This window comes from Herpailurus yagouaroundi, unplaced genomic scaffold (assembly GCF_014898765.1).
Source record: "Herpailurus yagouaroundi ecotype Mexico unplaced genomic scaffold, PumYag 139, whole genome shotgun sequence".
Classification (NCBI taxonomy): Eukaryota; Metazoa; Chordata; class Mammalia; order Carnivora; family Felidae; genus Herpailurus; species Herpailurus yagouaroundi.
In genome coordinates, this window is record NW_024412394.1 from 18,867,262 (window position 1) to 18,885,204 (window position 17,943).

Genomic DNA, 17,943 nt, shown 5'->3' on the forward strand with positions numbered 1-17,943 from the left:
AAAGAAAGAAAGAAAGAAAGAAAGAAAGAAAGAAAGAAAGAAAGAAAAAATCAGACTGGCAAACAGCATTATAAAGCTAACCAGTCACCTGATGCCCTGGGTTATTATTGAATCTAACCCAAACTGTTTTCTTTTGAGCACCAGCCCAAGAGGAGAAGAAAGATCTGGGCTCAATTAACAGCCCAGCATTAACAGCATTACTTGATGGCATTAATAGGAATAATAGTATACAAATTTTATTATAGCACTTTGTGGTTTTTCAAAACATCTTCACAAGCAGCAGGACCTTTGATCCTCATGCCTGGTCTGGTGGGCAAGATAGACATGATAATCTTCCTTTTCCAGATGAGGAAACTGAGTCCTCAGGGATTAATAATAACAGTGACTAACATTTATCAAGTTCTAACAAAGTGCTAGCTACGATTTTAAATTCTTTCAAGTATTAACTCATTTAGTCCCCAAAAGAATTGTTATCAGGTAGACAGCAATTGTTATCTTTGTTTCACAGGCAAGGAACTGAAGAGCAGGAAGGCCAAGGAAACTGCGCAGGGTCACAGAGCTAGGAAACAGCAGAGCGGAGACTGGAGCCTCTGGCAGTGTGAGTGCTGTGCGGCTCTCAACCCCGACACCACGGTTGCCTACCACGCGCACTGCTATTGACAGGCACAGCCAGAACCTGAATTTAGAACTTCAACTCCAAGGCCAAAGCTCTTTTCACTATCCCATGGTATTACAAAGATACATTTATTATAATTAGACTCTATGCTGAAAAAGAAAACCTTCCACACAATAAATGGGGTCAGAGGAGAAACAGGCCAGACAAGGCTCACTAGCAAATCGCTCACCGACTGAGGATTCTTGGTATGGAGGGACGGGAAGAGCAACGGGCTTGGCTTGTCCTCTGGAAGATGGTTCAGGTGGTCTGTCCTGGAAGCCTCTGTTTTGTAGGGGTACATGAGATGCTGAGGGGGCTGGCTGGCCTGATGCTGTCTCGAAGAAATCCGTGTGTGTGGCTTGGTTGGGGGCTGGGCAGGTGGGATCGGCTTAATGTGAGGAGGTGGGCCTGCCTTTTCCAGGACATCCTTCTGTGGTTTTCCTGAATCCTGAAGGCTCTGTGTGGTGCTGCCCAGCGGATGCCCAATCTGGAAGTAAGGATATCGAAGCGCCTGGAATAACACATAGGGCTGCTTTAGGAGGAAAGTCTAGCCGGGAGGACTGACAGCATCAGGCTCACTGAGCTACATTTCATGGGACCATTTTACTACAGTTTCTTAGCCTAACCCAACCAGAAAACAGCATCTCGAATGTGTGACATTCTTTATGATTTTCCTTATCTAAAATATAAAATGTATACACTTAAAATTATTTGGATAAAGCAGCCAGTTATACTGCCATTACCTTTGCTACTTCTGAAAAGTATTCTTGCTCAACACAGATACTGGCTTGGTAACTTATTTACTATGTGCCTTAAATATAATGTTTCACCTTTCTGAGCCAATTTGCTCAGCTCACAAAAAGAAAAAAATAATATAAAACAGAGAGAGCCAATAATCCTGGAAGACTGAAGAATCAAGTGTAAAATAAGCAGGTACATTACCCCAGGAATGCCAAAAATGTAATACAGATATAGTTAAAACTTGCCTCTCAAGAATCACGGACAAACCTTGTTCTTCTGAACAATCCAGTTTTCTAGATAGTCAAGGGATAAATCTTAAAGTGCTGGGGTTGATAATTCTTTCTGAAACATTCCCTGTATGCCCTAGTTTTTTTGAATGGAAATCACTGAACATAACATAACCCTTCTTGATGACTCTGGGACATAGTTATAAACATTTGCAATTATTATATGTAAGTGTAGATACAGAGGCCAATAATACAGATACTCTGGTACTGATCTTAAACCCTGGCATCTAACTTGAAAAAAAGCTCAACCAACTGAGCCACCCAGGTGCCAATGACACTATTCTTAAAAGTACACATTGTTCTCTTGGTTCCTTGTTACAGAATTTCTTCTTTTCTTTTTTCTTTTAAGGTTATTTATTTTGAGAGAAAGAGAGAGAGAGAGAGTGAGCACAAGCGACCTGGAAAGAGAAGGGGGAGAGAGAGAGAATCCCAAAAAGGCTCTGCTCTGTTATCGCAGAGAGCCTGATGTGGGGCTGGATCTCACGAACCATGAGATCATGACCTCAGCTGAAATCAAGGGTCAGATTCTTAACAAATGAGCCACCCAGGCGCTCCAGAATTTTTTGATCTCTTGGATACAACCTTTAAAAAACTGGGTTCATCAGAAAGCTTTTCTTCTGCCCTCAGAATATTTGTGAATTTTATCCCCTGAAGTGCACTTCTGAGAACTTTCCAACCCCAGCCACCCAAAGTTTTATGGTACCAAATTATGCCTCTTTCTTTTCTGAGCCTTTGGAAACGTGCTTTTCTATAATTCTTTAACCCCCAACTGTCATCTCTCCAGTGAATTCTACTGTCACATTGGTCCTATCTTCACATGTCCCTGTCACTTTTGTTTGGCCAAATCATCCTCTCTATTAGAACTGGTCACCTTCGTCATTCTGAGCAATGTAACTCGCCAATGAGACAATTAGCAAACTTAAGCCTTGCAAGAGGCATGGGAGTGGTTGAAGCCACAGCATTACCACGCCCCTCTGGATGCATTTTACAATCTAAGACAAAGTGGCCTGGGGGAAGGCAGATTGAGAAAACAGGAGGTATGAGGCCAAGACCTACCATCTGCATGAAGGAAATGCAGTTGGTTGTACTATCTGTACTAGTTACTGGATGAGTGACTAGGGCAAACTGCTTATACTTTCTGAGACTCAGTTTTCTCACTTACACAGTGAAAACAATAACACTTATTTCATGGAATCTTCATAGGGTTAGAATCACGTAAAAACTAAAGCATCCACAAACTCTAAAGTGCTATAAAATGCTCATGGTGGTTATCATCCCAGCTCTATCTCATCTGTTGTTCTGTGTCATCTGTAAAAGGAGCAAGTTGGATTTTACAAGATATTTTCAAATTCCCTTTCAACAACCAGTACTGCCTTAGAAGCAAAGTGCTACATAATCTTAACTGAGAGAGAATATATTTGAAAACATTCTCCAAAGAAAGGTAAATATATCTGTTTGTTTTCATTGCCATGTATGTGGTGAAAATGAATGTATGTGGCATAGAGCTATGCCAATTTTCAAGGCCACTATATTGCTTAGACCATTAACTATATACAGTGAGTCTCAAACTATTTTATGTTTTTATGTATTATACACCATTAATGACATTCAATATTATTTTTCACCCATAATACCAAATAAAATACTTCCTATGAGATTGATAAGAATTATTCAGAGTCAGATACGAACTTAATACGAAATGCATCAAACAAGGAAATGGAAGAAAACCTGACTAGCTGTTGGCCGTTTCTTGGGATCCCACTGAAGCATGTCTCTCAGGAGTTGAATGGCTTCACTGCTAGCATTTGGAATCAGGGTCTTTAAGTTATTGGGTACGCACTGGGGCCAGCGGAAGTTCATTGCACTTGAAAGTTGGTAGCCTTCAGGCCAGTCGGTCTGAAACAAGGAAGAGAAAGAAAATGTTGCTTAGGTGATGTGTTGTGATAGTTTACATTCCAGTACACGTAGCCACAATGGAAAAGCAATCATATCATTATCATGTTCATACAGTGCGGCACTGTGTGTGATGAAACCCAGGGGGATGCTAATGGACAGACTACAAAGAACATGAAGTCTGGGCAACAGTGGAGAAGACACTGAATTTGCCACCAACTTGTTTTATAACCTTAACACAAGATGGTTCAAATTAGTATTTTCCTAATTGTGTTCCATGAAACAGAGGTTTTAGAAACTGCTAATGAGAAATTTTGCAAGGGGGGGGGATAATAAAACAAAACACCTTGTCTCCAATTAAATAAATTTGTGATACCCTACATATTACAATATCCCAATCTTGAGGATTCAAAATAAATATGCTAAGAAGTCCAACAGTAAAAAAAGCTGTTTCACTCAGTCTAAAGGTCTCCACTGCATCATGAATCATTCCCATGGGACACTAAATTTTGGAGGATATGACAGAAAGTGATGAACAAATAATCTTCAAGGTCCTTTCTAGTTCAAACACTCTACTATTTTAGAAAACACATTCTGCTATAATTGCTTTTATTTTTTGTAAGGTAAAGTGGCACTAAGGCTAGATTATATGATTTATTCACTTAGATAGTTACTGGGTGCTTACTACATGCTTAGCCCTTGTTGGGTATCCAAAAATAATCCAATATAAATCCTGCCCTTAAGGATGCCAGTGTCCAAAAAGAGAACATGAAACATTTATTTAAAAACACAATAATTCAGAGAAAAAAGTGATCACGGTCACAAGCGAGGTACAGGCATCCAGAAAAGGGAGAGATTCTAGCAGGAGTCTCTGGAAATCTTGAAGACGTGGCACTAAAGATTCATTCAAACGATCAAAAAATTTTTGAGGGTCTGGTTTGTACCAGTAATGGTGCTAGGACCTGGGAAAATAAACACAAGGCAAAGCCTAGCCCTGGGTAAGCCTATGGTCCAGGGCACAGAGATGTACACAGACAATGATATTACAACATGGAATACAGCTGAAATGGAGAGGAGACTACAGCAGCAGAGAGGACATAAGTTACTGAGGGGCCTGGAAAAAAGTGTGAAATTAGGTCAGGTGAGACATTCATTCCCGTGTGCAGAGCACGCCTGCGCAGAGCTCGGAAGTGGGGCGCCACAGGAGCAGAGCCCGGAAGGCGCAGGTACCACATGGGAGAGAGGCCATAAGAGTGAAGAAGGCTGTGAGGTGGGGACTCAGCAGATATTTTTAGCAGGGAGGCCGGGACCAGAGCTGACGTTTAGCTAGGAGAATCTAGCTGCAAGATAAACTGGGGGCAGGGCTTGCGGCGAAGATGCCCCAAACACAGGCCGTGGGGCAGTCACGGCTGGCCTGCGCTGGCGGTAGTGGGGCTCCCAGGTGAGAGCTGGGCATGATGCGGCAGCTGCTTGCATGAGGGGAAGAGGAGTGTAAGAGAGAGAGAGAGAGAAACTCAGACCGAAGGCCGGGGTGCGGGGATTACGTGAGACCGCGGGCACAAACGGGCAATGGGGGAAGGAAGATAGCCGGGAGTAGGCAAAACACAATCTGTGTCCGATGTGTTGGGTCCAAGGTGACAGCGAAGGCGGGAGGAAATCTCACAGTCGGGTAAATACGTGAATGCAGTTAAAAGGAGGGATTTCACTCAGGAGACTTCAGAACGGATGCAGGAGTCGTAGCCATGATGATAAGAGATGGCGGAGAGAAGAGCAGAGGGAACCATAACACATACACTGAAGAGCAGGAGGGAGGGAGGCAGCTGCTTCTGCAAACAAGGGCAGGGAAGGATCACTGAGGTGGAGGGAAAGACTGCAAGACCAGCAGGTGATCCACGGGGCCAGAGCTCTCCCGGGTGCAGGAGAAGGAGCAGGAAAAGCTGCTGGCTTTAGCCAACAGGCCTTTGATCCCTAGCATTACCTTTTTTGGTGTCCCCAACAGTTGGCAAATTTTGAAGATGGTGTCAATTTCACTGGCCCCAGGGAAGAGTGGCCTGAGGGTGTACACTTCTGCCATGATGCAGCCCACGGCCCAGATGTCAATGGGGGAGCTGTAGTTGGTAGACCTCAGGAGCACTTCTGGAGCCCTGTACCTGGAGGGACAAAGGAACTGCTGGTTATTGCTTCTCCAGGTCAGAAGTTCGATGACATACTACAATCAATTCTCAGTGAAAAGCATTCTATATTTCCTTTTTTAAGTCTTTATTTATTTATTTTGAGAGAGACAGTGCAAGCAGGGGAGGGGCGGAGAAAGATGAGAGAGCGAGAATTCCAAGCAGGCTCTGCATTCTCAGTGCAGAGCCCGATGTGGGGCTCCAACTCAGGAACCGAGCGATCATGACCTGAACCGAAGTTGGACACTTAACAGACTGAGCCACCCAGGCGCCCCGACCTTGTTTCTAATTTCTGTCTAGCTCAGTGTGGTAGGTGGACTCAGGAAGACTTGGTGGCTGCTGTGGATGCTGTCATATACTAGGGCTTCTCTGTTTCATGGTATTTTCACTGAGCATTTCTTTCCATGACTCTTCTGTACAGCATCCTTGAGAAACAGTAAGAGTGAGGAAGAGAGAAGAGATAACATAAAACTTGTTGTCTGTAGGCCACTTCTTGGTCATGGCCAGCTGCTTAAATTCTTGGGGTGTGAAAGTTTTAACAATAGCAATTAGCTGCTTTTTTCGGACAGGTCTTTGGAGAATCTTCTATACAACTCTTCTAGGAAATAGTCTTTCGTGAGGGCTATATATATTATTTATATCAGGGGGAATTATTTACAGCACAAGCTTTTAAACCTGGTACAACACCAATATACCTACAAATATGTGTTTCAAATTGTACTGTTTTTGTTAGTGAAGATTTAATATTTGTGACATTCAAATTATCCTCAGCATAATAGTATATATTTTTTAAATTTTTAAAAAATGTTTTCTTTTTTATTTTTGAGAGAGAGAGAGAGAGAGGGAGAGAGGGAGAGAGAGAGAATGAGCAGGGGAGGGGCAGAGAGAGAGGGAGACACAGAATCTGAGGCAGGCTCCAGGCTCTGAGCTGTCACTGCAAAGCCTGACATGGGGCTTGAACTCACAAACTGTGAAATCATGACCTGAGCCAAACAAGGTCTGACGCTTAACCAAATGAGCCACCCAGGTGCCCTATAATGGTATATTTTTAAAGAAGTGCAATTAAATAATTTTGAGGAAAGAGTATTTACCATCTGGTGGATACATAGTCTGTGTATGGGGGTCTTGATCGGATCTCTCGGGCCAACCCGAAGTCTGCAATTTTCACAAGTTCTGGGCCCATGCAGAGGAGGTTCTCAGGCTTTAAGTCCCTATGAAAGAAGCCTGTGGAGACAGTGGAGAAGGAATCCAAATGCACGTTTGCTTCCACATTGCTCTTTGCAGCTGTATTTCTCTTTTTGTAATAGCTGTAACTTGAAAAGTAGCCTGAAATGACACTGAAGGCTCTATGCACAGGACTTTTTTCATTTCCCACTGATGAATTCAAAATGTAAAACAGTTCAAAAGCTGATCTTCATAATTTCTTTCTTTTTTTTTTTCCAAGAGAGAAAACAGCTTTTAAATGATCAAAACTCAGTTGTGGGCTGAGAGAACTTTGCAAAAAGAAATTGTCACTCAAGGAAAAAAAAAAAAAAATCATGCCTACCCTGGCCAAGTCAGCCAGAAAGAATTTGAGATTAAAACCGTTTCAAAAGACAAAAGTCTATGAGTTCTGAGAGTTTATGTCACAAGAAAACCACAAATGCAATTTTTGATTAAGGAACAAGAGATCTGAGAATATGACCTACTCATATCTGAGATTCTGGTGTGTTGCAACAAATGTTTAAGTGTTAAATGCTTATTATTTGCCTAATGAAGGAGAAAAGGTGTATCTGCAGCATACATTGTGAAAGGCAAAGACAGCTCATCAAATGGGAATCCTGTCTCAGTTGCAGCAGAGTTTTGGGGGTGTGTGCAGGTCATTCAACACGCGAACCTCCAACTGTTGCACTCCAACACCCACTGATCGGTGATAAATGCCTCTGAATAAATGCCTCTGAAAACCTAAAACCTTCCACTTGTACAGAGCATCATTGACAGAGACATCATTCTATGTGACTCTAAATCTCACTGGAACACAAAAACTGGAAATACAACTCCGTGAATGCTGCTGATGGTGTTATTTGTCCTGTGCTGTCATTATCAATGTTGTGAAAGGTGGATCCCAACTAGCACATTATGGGAGTAATCACCAGCCAGCACGGAAGAGCCACACTATTCCTTGACAACCTCTATGCTGAAAACGCTCAGATCTACATCTCTGATGTGTCTTTCCTACCCTTCTCTGGACCTGCGTCTCCAACAGGGTATGTCACTGTCTCCCCCCATTAACCTGTTCCAAACCACTTTTCTCTTCTCCCAAATCATCTCTCCTTCCCAAACCTTTCGATAAGATATCCCGGTTTCTTGTAGTTATATTGGATCCTTCCCAAACAGCCATGGAAATATGTTCTGTTTCTCACCCAAATATCTCCATCTGACCCCTCCTGCCCTTTTATACTCCTTCCTCCTAAATCTTTGCTTTCCTCATCCATCCCTACACTGCCACTTTCTGGTAGGCCTTTCTTACCCCAGCTTCTCTGGATTACTACACTTCCTGATAATTTAAACACTGTCTTTCCCTTGTCACTGACACACACACACACACACACACACACACACACACACACGCATCCATGACTCCTTTAAGTTATTTAAGAAGCTTGAACTCCTTTCAGTCTACCTACAGAGATAGACTTCTTTTCTAATACTTATCACCAGTATGTGTAAAGTGTGTTCCAATCACATAAAATCCCTCATTTCCTTCAGGTTCACTGCGTCTATTCCCATTAACAATGTTGTACCCTTGTTCCTTTTTATCTGTGTCAGTCCCAATCTTTGCCATCCTTTGAGACCTGTTTTGAGTTTCCCTTCTTCCAGGAAGCCATTCAAACTATGCTAGCCTTCTTCACTCATTCATCCTACCAACAAATATTCACTGAGGGCCCACTCCAGCCCAGGTACTATGTGAGGCTCTGTGGATTCTGAAGCAACTTCAATGGGCATAGTTCTTGCCCTGGTGGACATGACAGGCTCTCCCTTCTGAGCTTGAGCAGACTCTACCATTTTCAAGTATATTGACTATCTCTCTATAATTAGATGGAGCACTTTAAGGGTAGAGGCTACAGATCTATTTCTTCTGAATGCCTAGCACTGTGGCAGGAGCATGATGGCTTCATATTATTGACAGAACAAACGACTTCAGTAGGTTTGTAGGGAACATGAAGGAGCTTAATGGAGACAAATCCATCTTGGTCAAGTAGACAGGGACAACAGAGGGAAGACTAGGAGGCAGGAAGTCTCACAAGATAGCAACTGAGAACTGAGAAGAGCAGTGACCCTGAAGTAGTGTGGGAGACATTGAGGGCTCAGAGCAGGAAGTCCTCAGCATGGGGGGAGTTCCAGCAGGACTAAATCTAAGAGTCAAGGCTATTTCCCCAAAACCCTCTCTGCTCTAGAGGAAGGGGAGGGTAACTGTGATGTAGTCATACTTGAACATGCACTAGATGTCATGCACTATGGAAAGCAACAGTGTTTTTTAATCAAAAGACACTCCTCTCTGTTCACCTGGTGAAGACACCAGAGCTTGGTATCAGGTCACACTCCAAATGGATGGTATTATGGCATAATGATGCATCTGCAGGCAAATGGCTAAGATGCACAAAATAAATATAAGTACAGAGCACACAGAAGAGGCTGAAAGTGCAGAAGGGATCATATATATTCAAGAGGGCCACAAGTGAGAAGAGGAAGTACCTCTTTTGCACCAAACGACTGCTTCGGTTTTCCATTATCCAAGGCATAGAGAAGATCAAAGGAGTCCTACCTGGGTTAGACCAGAGATATGCACAGGGAGTTGGCTATTTGCATATGTGTATGCATATGCATATGTGCCTTGTTTGTATGGGAAGAAAAAAAATACATGTATATATTCCATTGCTTCATTCTTTTTTTTTTTTTTTAATTTTTTTTAAACGTTTATTTATTTTTGGGACAGAGAGAGACAGAGCATGAACGGGGGAGGGGCAGAGAGAGAGGGAGACACAGAATCGGAAACAGGCTCCAGGCTCTGAGCCATCAGCCCAAGAGCCTGACGCGGGGCTCGAACTCACGGACCGTGAGATTGTGACCTGGCTGAAGTCGGACGCTTAACCGACTGCGCCACCCAGGCGCCCCCCATTGCTTCATTCTTTATCCCGCCATTATACCAATGTATGCCTTATGGCCTTCACACCAATTCCTTAAGTATCCTAACCAAAGTAATAGTAAGTTAAACCTAATTTATAATAAGAACCAAACTTGAGGCTATCAGTATACTCAAAGGGTAATGCAGTATTTGTCAAGGATGGCCTTTAAAATGGAAGAAAACAATTTTTTTAAATGTTTATTTATTTTTGAGAGAGAGAGAGTGCAAGCAGGGGAGGGGCAGAAAGAGAGAGAGACACAGAATCTGCAGAAGGCTCCAGGCTCTGAGCTGGCGGCATAGAGCCTGATGCGGGGCTCAAACCCACGAACTGTGAAGTCATGACCTGAGCCAAAGTCAGACGCTTAACTGAGTCACCCAGACGCCCCAAAATCAATTTTTGATGCGGATAAGTTTGGATGGCTTATTAACAGACAAATTAAAATAAAGATTGTTAATGCACACTAGAGTGGGCAGTTTCTAAGACTCAGCATAACTGAGTCATCGTGTTCGGACCCTCTGTTCTTCAGAGCACGCTCCAGCTCCCAGAAGGCCTGATTGTATGCTCCCATCTTGGAACCGGCTTAAGAATGTGCAAAGGCACAAGCAGTTATCAGAGAGTGACCTTTCGTCAGTGCATGCAGGAAGACTTATGTCACCCTGAAAATATATGAACTGTGGGTCCTCTCTTCCTAAACACTCAGAGCCTTAAAAACACACCAGTGAAAAAAAGAAATAACAAACATCATTTTCTTACTGAACAGATGGGAAAAGTGAGTCACCGGAGCTGGTGAAGGTGGGGCGGTGGTTAATTATTCACAATCTTATAAGAATGTACTAGAGCTAATGTACTACTCTGCTCTACTCTGTCCCTCTCAATCCACACAGTTAAATCTTGGTTTGTGGTTCTAGTCCTTTCAAGTCCAGATGGACGCTGTTTCTCTTCTTAAACTCCCCATTTCTCCTCTACTTGGGTGAAATTATTATTTCCAAACTTATGTGGCATTTCCCTTATAGTGAGTCATTTGTCCTCCAGCCTCCAAGCCCCATGGCAAGCTCCCTCTGCATCCACATGTAACACCCACCTCAACAAAGTTGCACCTTATCCTTGCTCAGTTCATCCCATTACATCGACTTGTACCGGGATACACCTAACCTCTTGCACTCTGGACCTTGTACCTTGCTTCCACTATAGGTCATGTTCCTGTGAGCACTAACTACCTCCTCCCATCAGTCAAGCTTTATCCGGTCCCTCACTGCTAACTCCTCTTTAATCCTACTAGAACAGATGCACTAATAAAATGAGGAGCATGAAGATTCTGGTCCCCCGTGTATCTGTCTAAGCGGCTTCACGTTCTATAGATCATACTTCAGGCCCAAAACAATCAGAGGAACAACGGCTAGGAAAAAAATTAACTGCAAACAGACTTTTAAAAATGACTAACGAAAACTGTATTTGTCAGCTGACATATGCTGTTTGTTAGACTGTATTTGAGTATAAGCCTTTTATAACTAGAAAGCATTTGTGAATATATCTGTAGAAGACCTAGCCTCCTGTTCTTTCCATTACTAAATTAGCTATTATTAGCCTTATACCGATGAGTTCTATTCCTTGGTAACTAAAATTATAAGACCCTCGTGTCATGTACATTTATTATTCATCTCTATTTTGACAAAACATTATAATTTCCATATGAGAGGCAATACAGCATAGTGGTTAAGTGTGGAGACCAATCGGGTTGCCCAGTTTCAAATCCCAATTCTGTTCACTGTCTGGCAGATCACTTAGGCTCTCTGTGCCTCATTTTCCTAATCTGTAAAATAGGAAAAAATAGCCTCTACCTTAAGGGCTTGTTTTGCAGGACCAAATTCGTTAATTTTGCAAAGCTCATAGGGCTGTGCTTGGCATACTGGCACCTTGCAAGACCTTGTCATTATTAGTAGTATGAATCCTTTCATTTTACCCCCCCAACAGGGGGGTGGGCAGACACAGCTGCATTTTTTGCACAGAAGAATGAAGGCTTATGAAGCTAGTCATGCACTTCACCTGTGAGGAGCTAATGCTAAGCTCTGATCCAGTTCTTAGCCAGGTACGTGTTCTGCTGATGTGTGCACTGGAGCTTGCAACAATAAGCCCACTTCTTCCTCTGGGCTTCTGATTCACAATGGAAATGCTTACAGCTGGGTCATTCAGACATCATGCAACGGCCAAGTGCTATCAAGGTAAGAATCTTCCTGTTCAAAACTGCTTGGCTTCCAGAAGACAGGAACAGACCTTCGATTTAATTTCAGGGTACCCCATGCCAGTCAAATAAAAGAGGGATTTTTCCCTTTCATCCTGGCAGAAACTGTGTTGTGCTTACTTTTCATTAACAACCCTTGGGCAAGGGAAAACATCCAGCCACAAAGAAGGCTTTCTCTCCTCCGCCACATTCTATTAATGATGAACCTGATATGAATATATGGAAATAACCAGTGAATACCTAAGCAATCTGAATTTATGCAGTGCGCCTTCCTGCTGTGGAAGCTGTAGCTTCACAGATATTACTGATTTACACCTACAATGTTTTCCTCAAGAAGGCCATTAGGACAGCAACACACAGAAAGGCCAAGGGCTGACTCAAGGTCATGCAATGCAAGGCAGTAGTGAAACACAGAAGCAGAGAACCACTTCTTAGGGCAAAACACTGTCGTCCAAGCTAGCTAAGGCATTCTTGATTGCTTGCACAGGTAAGTGTGAGCTGGATATTTGTAAGGGCAGGTCAAGGATGAAGCAAGGCTTGCATTAATTATTTAATTCTGACAAAGTACATATGCTTTGGCATTGCTCAATCAGTACCAAGTGGAGTCATGTTTTCATTCCCCCGCCCCCGCCCCCCCCCCCCCAAGTACTCAGTGACATGAACTATGGCCATAGCAACTACCTGCGGCGCTCTTCTCCCCTCTCAAAGGAGTCTACTCTCTAGGGGCAGAATGCACCTTCTCACAGTGAGAACAAGCTAACAAGACAAATCTTACAGCTGATTTAGATGATTTTTTTTTCCCCATTACTGGAGGAAAGGGATAGATACTACGGAGTTACATGTGCACTTAACCAGAGTCAAGTCAATACCACATAAAAACCATTATACAGTTTCTGAAAATCATGTATCAATAAAAATGAAATCAGACCTGTAAAATTAATATCCATCCTACCTACAATTATTATTGCTATTTTTTTCACCTCTTATTCCTTTGTTTTCCTTGAGAGAAGATGGGTTTTTCTAGTGGAGCATGGCAAATGGGCACAGATATCTGAGCTAATCTCCTCCCTGCTTTGTTGCAGTGGAGTCTTTGACAGGGCTTCAAACCTCTCTGAACCTCAGTTTCTTCTTCTTTGGAAGGAATAGCTACCATCTGTCCTTTCTAACTAAGACATTGGCAAGGAAATAAGGAAGGTGACAGATGAAACGTTATTAAGCTCAAACTAGAACTGGCACTCAACAGCTGGGGAGAAGTGTCCACAAGAATATTTGGTAGCAGCAGTGGTGCTAAGAGCAAAGGTATTCTGACTTTCTGCATGAACTGAGCCTTCCCTTGCTCTGTCTTCATACGCAATCCAAGTGTCCAAGGAGTGTGAGAGAAACTGAGAGTGCAGAGCTTCAAAGAGCTGTTGTGTCACAATAGTATCTGGATGCTAAATTACAGGATACAAATATGTATTGCATGTGCACACATTCATGGGCATTTGTGGGTGTGGATGTGTGCATGTGTGACTGTGTGTGTGTGTGTTCATTTGATGGGATTAGATAGAGACCCAGGTAGAAGGCTACAAGGTCTTTCTGGCAACAAATACCTGAATCTCATGAAAAGCAACCGAAAGGGAAAGAAGGGAAAGCCAATGAATATTAACTTTCTTTTAGGTCCACTTCTCAGTTTCCAGTACTGAGCAAACAGCCCAGTAACTCAGATGCTATGACTGTCCCTGTGTGAAAACATTCTGGTTGACCTTTCTCTTTTGAGAATCTAATTTATAGTAAAAACCAAAGTAAGAACTTTGATCTCTCATCATATCCTTTTCCCAGGCTCTTAAACCTAGTAAGTTACCCTTCTCCCCCTATTTGTCCCTCAGACACCATACCAGAAGTTTTTCATGTTTTGCAAATTCATGCCATCCTTCATGAATCCTGGTAACTGAAGGTTCTATCAATGCCAGCAGATCAGGCTGACCTTCCCCCCCGCCACACACACATAATTATTTCTCTATTGTAGTAAGAATATTTAAGGTTTACTCTCTTAGCAACTTTCAAGTATATAACACAGTATTATTAGTTATAATCACAACACCATACATTATATCCTTATTCATCTTCTAACTTTGTACTTTTTGTACAAACAAAAGTTTGTACTTTTTGACCAACATCTCCCTACTCTCCCTACCCCCCAGCCCCTGTTAACTACCATTCTATTCTCTGTCTCTGCAAATTTGGCTTTTTTAGATTTCACACATAAGTGATATCATGCTGTATTTGTCTTTCTCTGACTTGTTTCATTTGCACATGATGTCCTTGGGTCCATCCAAGCATTATCAATTATAATTAACCTATAACATTGTGTGGGAAATTCTCAGTCATTATTGTTTCAAATATTTGTTCCGTTCTTTTCTCTCTTCTCCTTCTGGTATTCCCATTACATGTATGTTTCACCTATGTAGTTGCCCCACAGGTCTTGAGTATTCTGTTCTGGGTTTTTTTTCCCCCATATTTTTTCTCCTTGTTTTTCAGTTTTGGAGGTGTTTACTGAGATAGCCTCAAGCTCAGAGATTCTTTTCCTCATCTGTATCCAGTCTACCAATAAGCCCATCAATGACATTCTTCATTTCTATTACAATGTGTTAGATCTCTAGCATTTTTTAAATCCTTTCTAAGAATTTCCATCTCTCTGCTCAAATTGCCTGTGTGTTCTTGCACGCTGTCTACTCTATCCATTAGAGCCCTGAGTATTTTAATCATAGGTGTTTTAAATTCCTGGTCTGACAGTTTCAACAACACTGTCATACTGAGACTGGTTCTGATGCTTGCCTGTCTCTTCAACCTTAATTTTTTGCCTTTTAGTATGCCTTCTGTTTTTTTCTTCAGAGCCAGACATGTCGTGCTGGGTAGATGGAAGTGCTCTAAATGGGCCTTTATTAATGTGTTGGTGAGGTTTGAGGAGAATGAAGAAGCTCTGGGGTCCTATGATTAGGTCTCAGTCTTTTGGTGAGCCTGTGGAGGCTGACCTTTTACTAAAAACTTTTTACTGGAATTGGTTCACAAGTGGACTCAGTCTTGCATATTACTCGATTATTCAGTATGTGCCGAGGCTGACATGGATTTGCACAGATAGCCTCTCTGTGTGTTTCATTTAGTCTCTAACAAAAGGACTACTTAGAGGGAAAGAGGGAGGCTGGGAAGGATCCCAGGTGACCTATGCCACCAGCTGTGACACAATGTCTTTTCTACTCACTGCCAATTTGTGTCAAATCTGTACCGACTGTATTATCAAAGGGCTTCCACCCAGGTTCCTTATTGGGTAATGAAACTCATCTGCTGGCGCAATATTTGCAATGGCAACAATATCCTTAGGCTGGGGGTGAATGGCTTTCTGCCTACGCAAGATCAAACGCTTGGCGCATCTGTCTATAAAGTTAAAGTGACTTCAGATGACCCCCTACAGAACTCTTGGCTACACCAATGGACACGTCCATCCCATGGCTCTGTGTTTATAAGAAGGTGGGTCTGCGTCCAGTTAGTGGCAGAGATGTAGTAACACCCCAGGTATTTGCTAGAAAATATAGCCTCAAAGTCATTGCTACTCAATACCTTTCAAAAGCTCAACCAAGAACAATAGTATTTATTGGAGAATTTCCTGAAGGGTATGTGGCCATCCATTCCTCTAGATATTCTAAATCTCTCCTTGAACTATCCAGACCATCCCTACAATGAATCATACTGGGCCCCATTAGAACTGTTTTCTCTGATCAGGTGATGTAACTGGCCTAGAAAGAGGGATACAACATGAAACTGCTCTATGTAACTTGTCACTTCGTTTTTGCCATGAAGTCACATTACATACTGTCACGTCTATAAGGATCCACGAGAGAAACCTCTCTGGTCTTAGTTCTAAGAACAGTTCCGCTTCTCTTGGGCAACTGGACTGTTTTTACCGGATTGGGGCGGGGGGAGTGGGTAACTATGTTGGATGCAGTTGGTCATGTTTCCCATTTTGCTCAGAATGCTCAGAATTAAATCTGTAGCCTGCTTCTTTTACTAATCAGAACTTGCTGACATGCATTTCGCTGATTAACTCCCCCGCTCCCCCCAGCTATATCTATACCTTGTTTTGTCTTTGTCTTTCTTTGCTCATTTTTAATTGATTTTATTTTCCTGTGTTGAATAAATTTTGTTAGACGATTTTTTAATGCTTTTGAACAAACTGAAATATATTAGGAAAATGAGAAGCCACAGCAAAGCAGCAGATTAAACATAACACGTGAAATTTCTCTGAATTCTAATCTTAGGTTTCTCATTAATACACCAGATAATGAGCAGGAATAAATTTTAGATCTATGACAAGCTTAATGTTAAAGCCTAAAGAATAAGAACACACAGACATGATAAATAATGAGAGAAATTCAGAAATCAAGTTATGAAAGATAATGTATTCCAAAACCCACTGTCAGCCTCTCAACTCTTTCAGCCTTTTCTGGGAGTCCATTACAAAAGGCCCTGATGCTTCCTGTATCTTCTACCTGATGACAACATTGCACTGCTATTAAAAAACACAGTACTCCAAATCACCTACCGTGTTTGTGAATAAATGCAAGTCCTTGTAATATCTGATACATGATATTCCTTATAGCAGATTCAGGAAACAACTTATTTCTGTATGGGGCAGAGGAGGAAAAAAGTCATAAGTCTAGATTTACATATGAATCTGAATACCCTGTGTTCATGTTCTTTTGGTTATATAGTAAGATTTTAAGAAAACATTTGTTCAGACACTAATCTGACCAGATCCTCTGATAATAAAGACCAAAGAGAAACAACCATTTGTCCACACAAGATGGCTGCCTTGTAAACACTGGTGTATTGGTATATTGGTAATTAGTATATTCAGTTATGTTACAAAGAAGATTAAAAATCATAGTAACCACCCCCCCCCCAATCCCTCCAATCTATCATATAAAAATCTTCTCTCTTCATAATATAAAACAAAACTTCAAAAATTTTAATGGGGACAATCTGAGGTCTTCCAGATAAAGTCCTTATGAAACATAGTGGATCCTGCCATATTCCCTTGGTTGGGCAAACCTTACAGCTTCAGTGTTGCTAGTGACAATGAGGATGGCATTTGTTCACCGAATCCACGCAGAGAAGCTGTGAACGGCACTCACTTGCCACTAGAAAAATATACCCCCAGGGTTCTACGTGGTTCACTTTCAGAGTTAAAAATGACCATAGCAGGTGAGTTTTTTATTAGTGTCCTCTTCCCAACACATGAGCCCCTGAGCACTATAGCAAGAAAGGAAGTGCAGTCAACCTACAAGTTTTCAGTGGAGGTCTCAAAATAAACAAAGCTGTCACACCCTGACCTGTAATTGTTCTGCCCATGTTTCCTTGTGGGAACGAGGGCTGCAGAGGACCTGTTCAATCTGAGCTTCTCTGCACGAATAACCCACCGAAACACGAAAACGGCTGCACTGAAAGTAGCTTCTGTGATGCTATCATGAGGCCTCCAAAGCAGGAATGTGGGCTGGGCCCCTCATCTAACGGGCAGCTTTAAACAGTGAAGCCTAAGTAGCACGACTGCAACAAACAAAAACAAAAAGAAAACCCATCCACTTTGCAATATTTATTTCTAAAGTCATGATGACCAGACTGTACCTTTCTTTAATGAGCTGGTAAAGATTTTCCTTCATGTACTCGAAGATAAAATAAAGATGATCATTTTCCCTGATAACTTCTTTTAATTTTACAACATTGGCGTGGTTGAGCTTCTTTAAAGACTGAAAGG

The 17,943-nt window shown here is 42.0% G+C and overlaps 1 protein-coding gene across 3 annotated transcripts in view; it reads right to left on the minus strand.

The window, feature by feature from the left end:
- Positions 1 to 17,943, minus strand: part of CILK1 (ciliogenesis associated kinase 1) — a 60,078-nt gene that overhangs the window by 10,561 nt on the left and 31,574 nt on the right. For all 3 annotated transcript variants that reach the window (XM_040473769.1, XM_040473770.1, XM_040473771.1), the window contains 6 exons: positions 17,814 to 17,935; positions 16,732 to 16,811; positions 6,839 to 6,971; positions 5,555 to 5,726; positions 3,412 to 3,579; positions 846 to 1,166 (listed from right to left, as the gene is read on the minus strand). In XM_040473769.1, the coding sequence (XP_040329703.1) occupies positions 846 to 1,166; positions 3,412 to 3,579; positions 5,555 to 5,726; positions 6,839 to 6,971; positions 16,732 to 16,811; positions 17,814 to 17,935 (996 nt within the window). The remainder of the gene's footprint in view (positions 1 to 845; positions 1,167 to 3,411; positions 3,580 to 5,554; positions 5,727 to 6,838; positions 6,972 to 16,731; positions 16,812 to 17,813; positions 17,936 to 17,943) is intronic.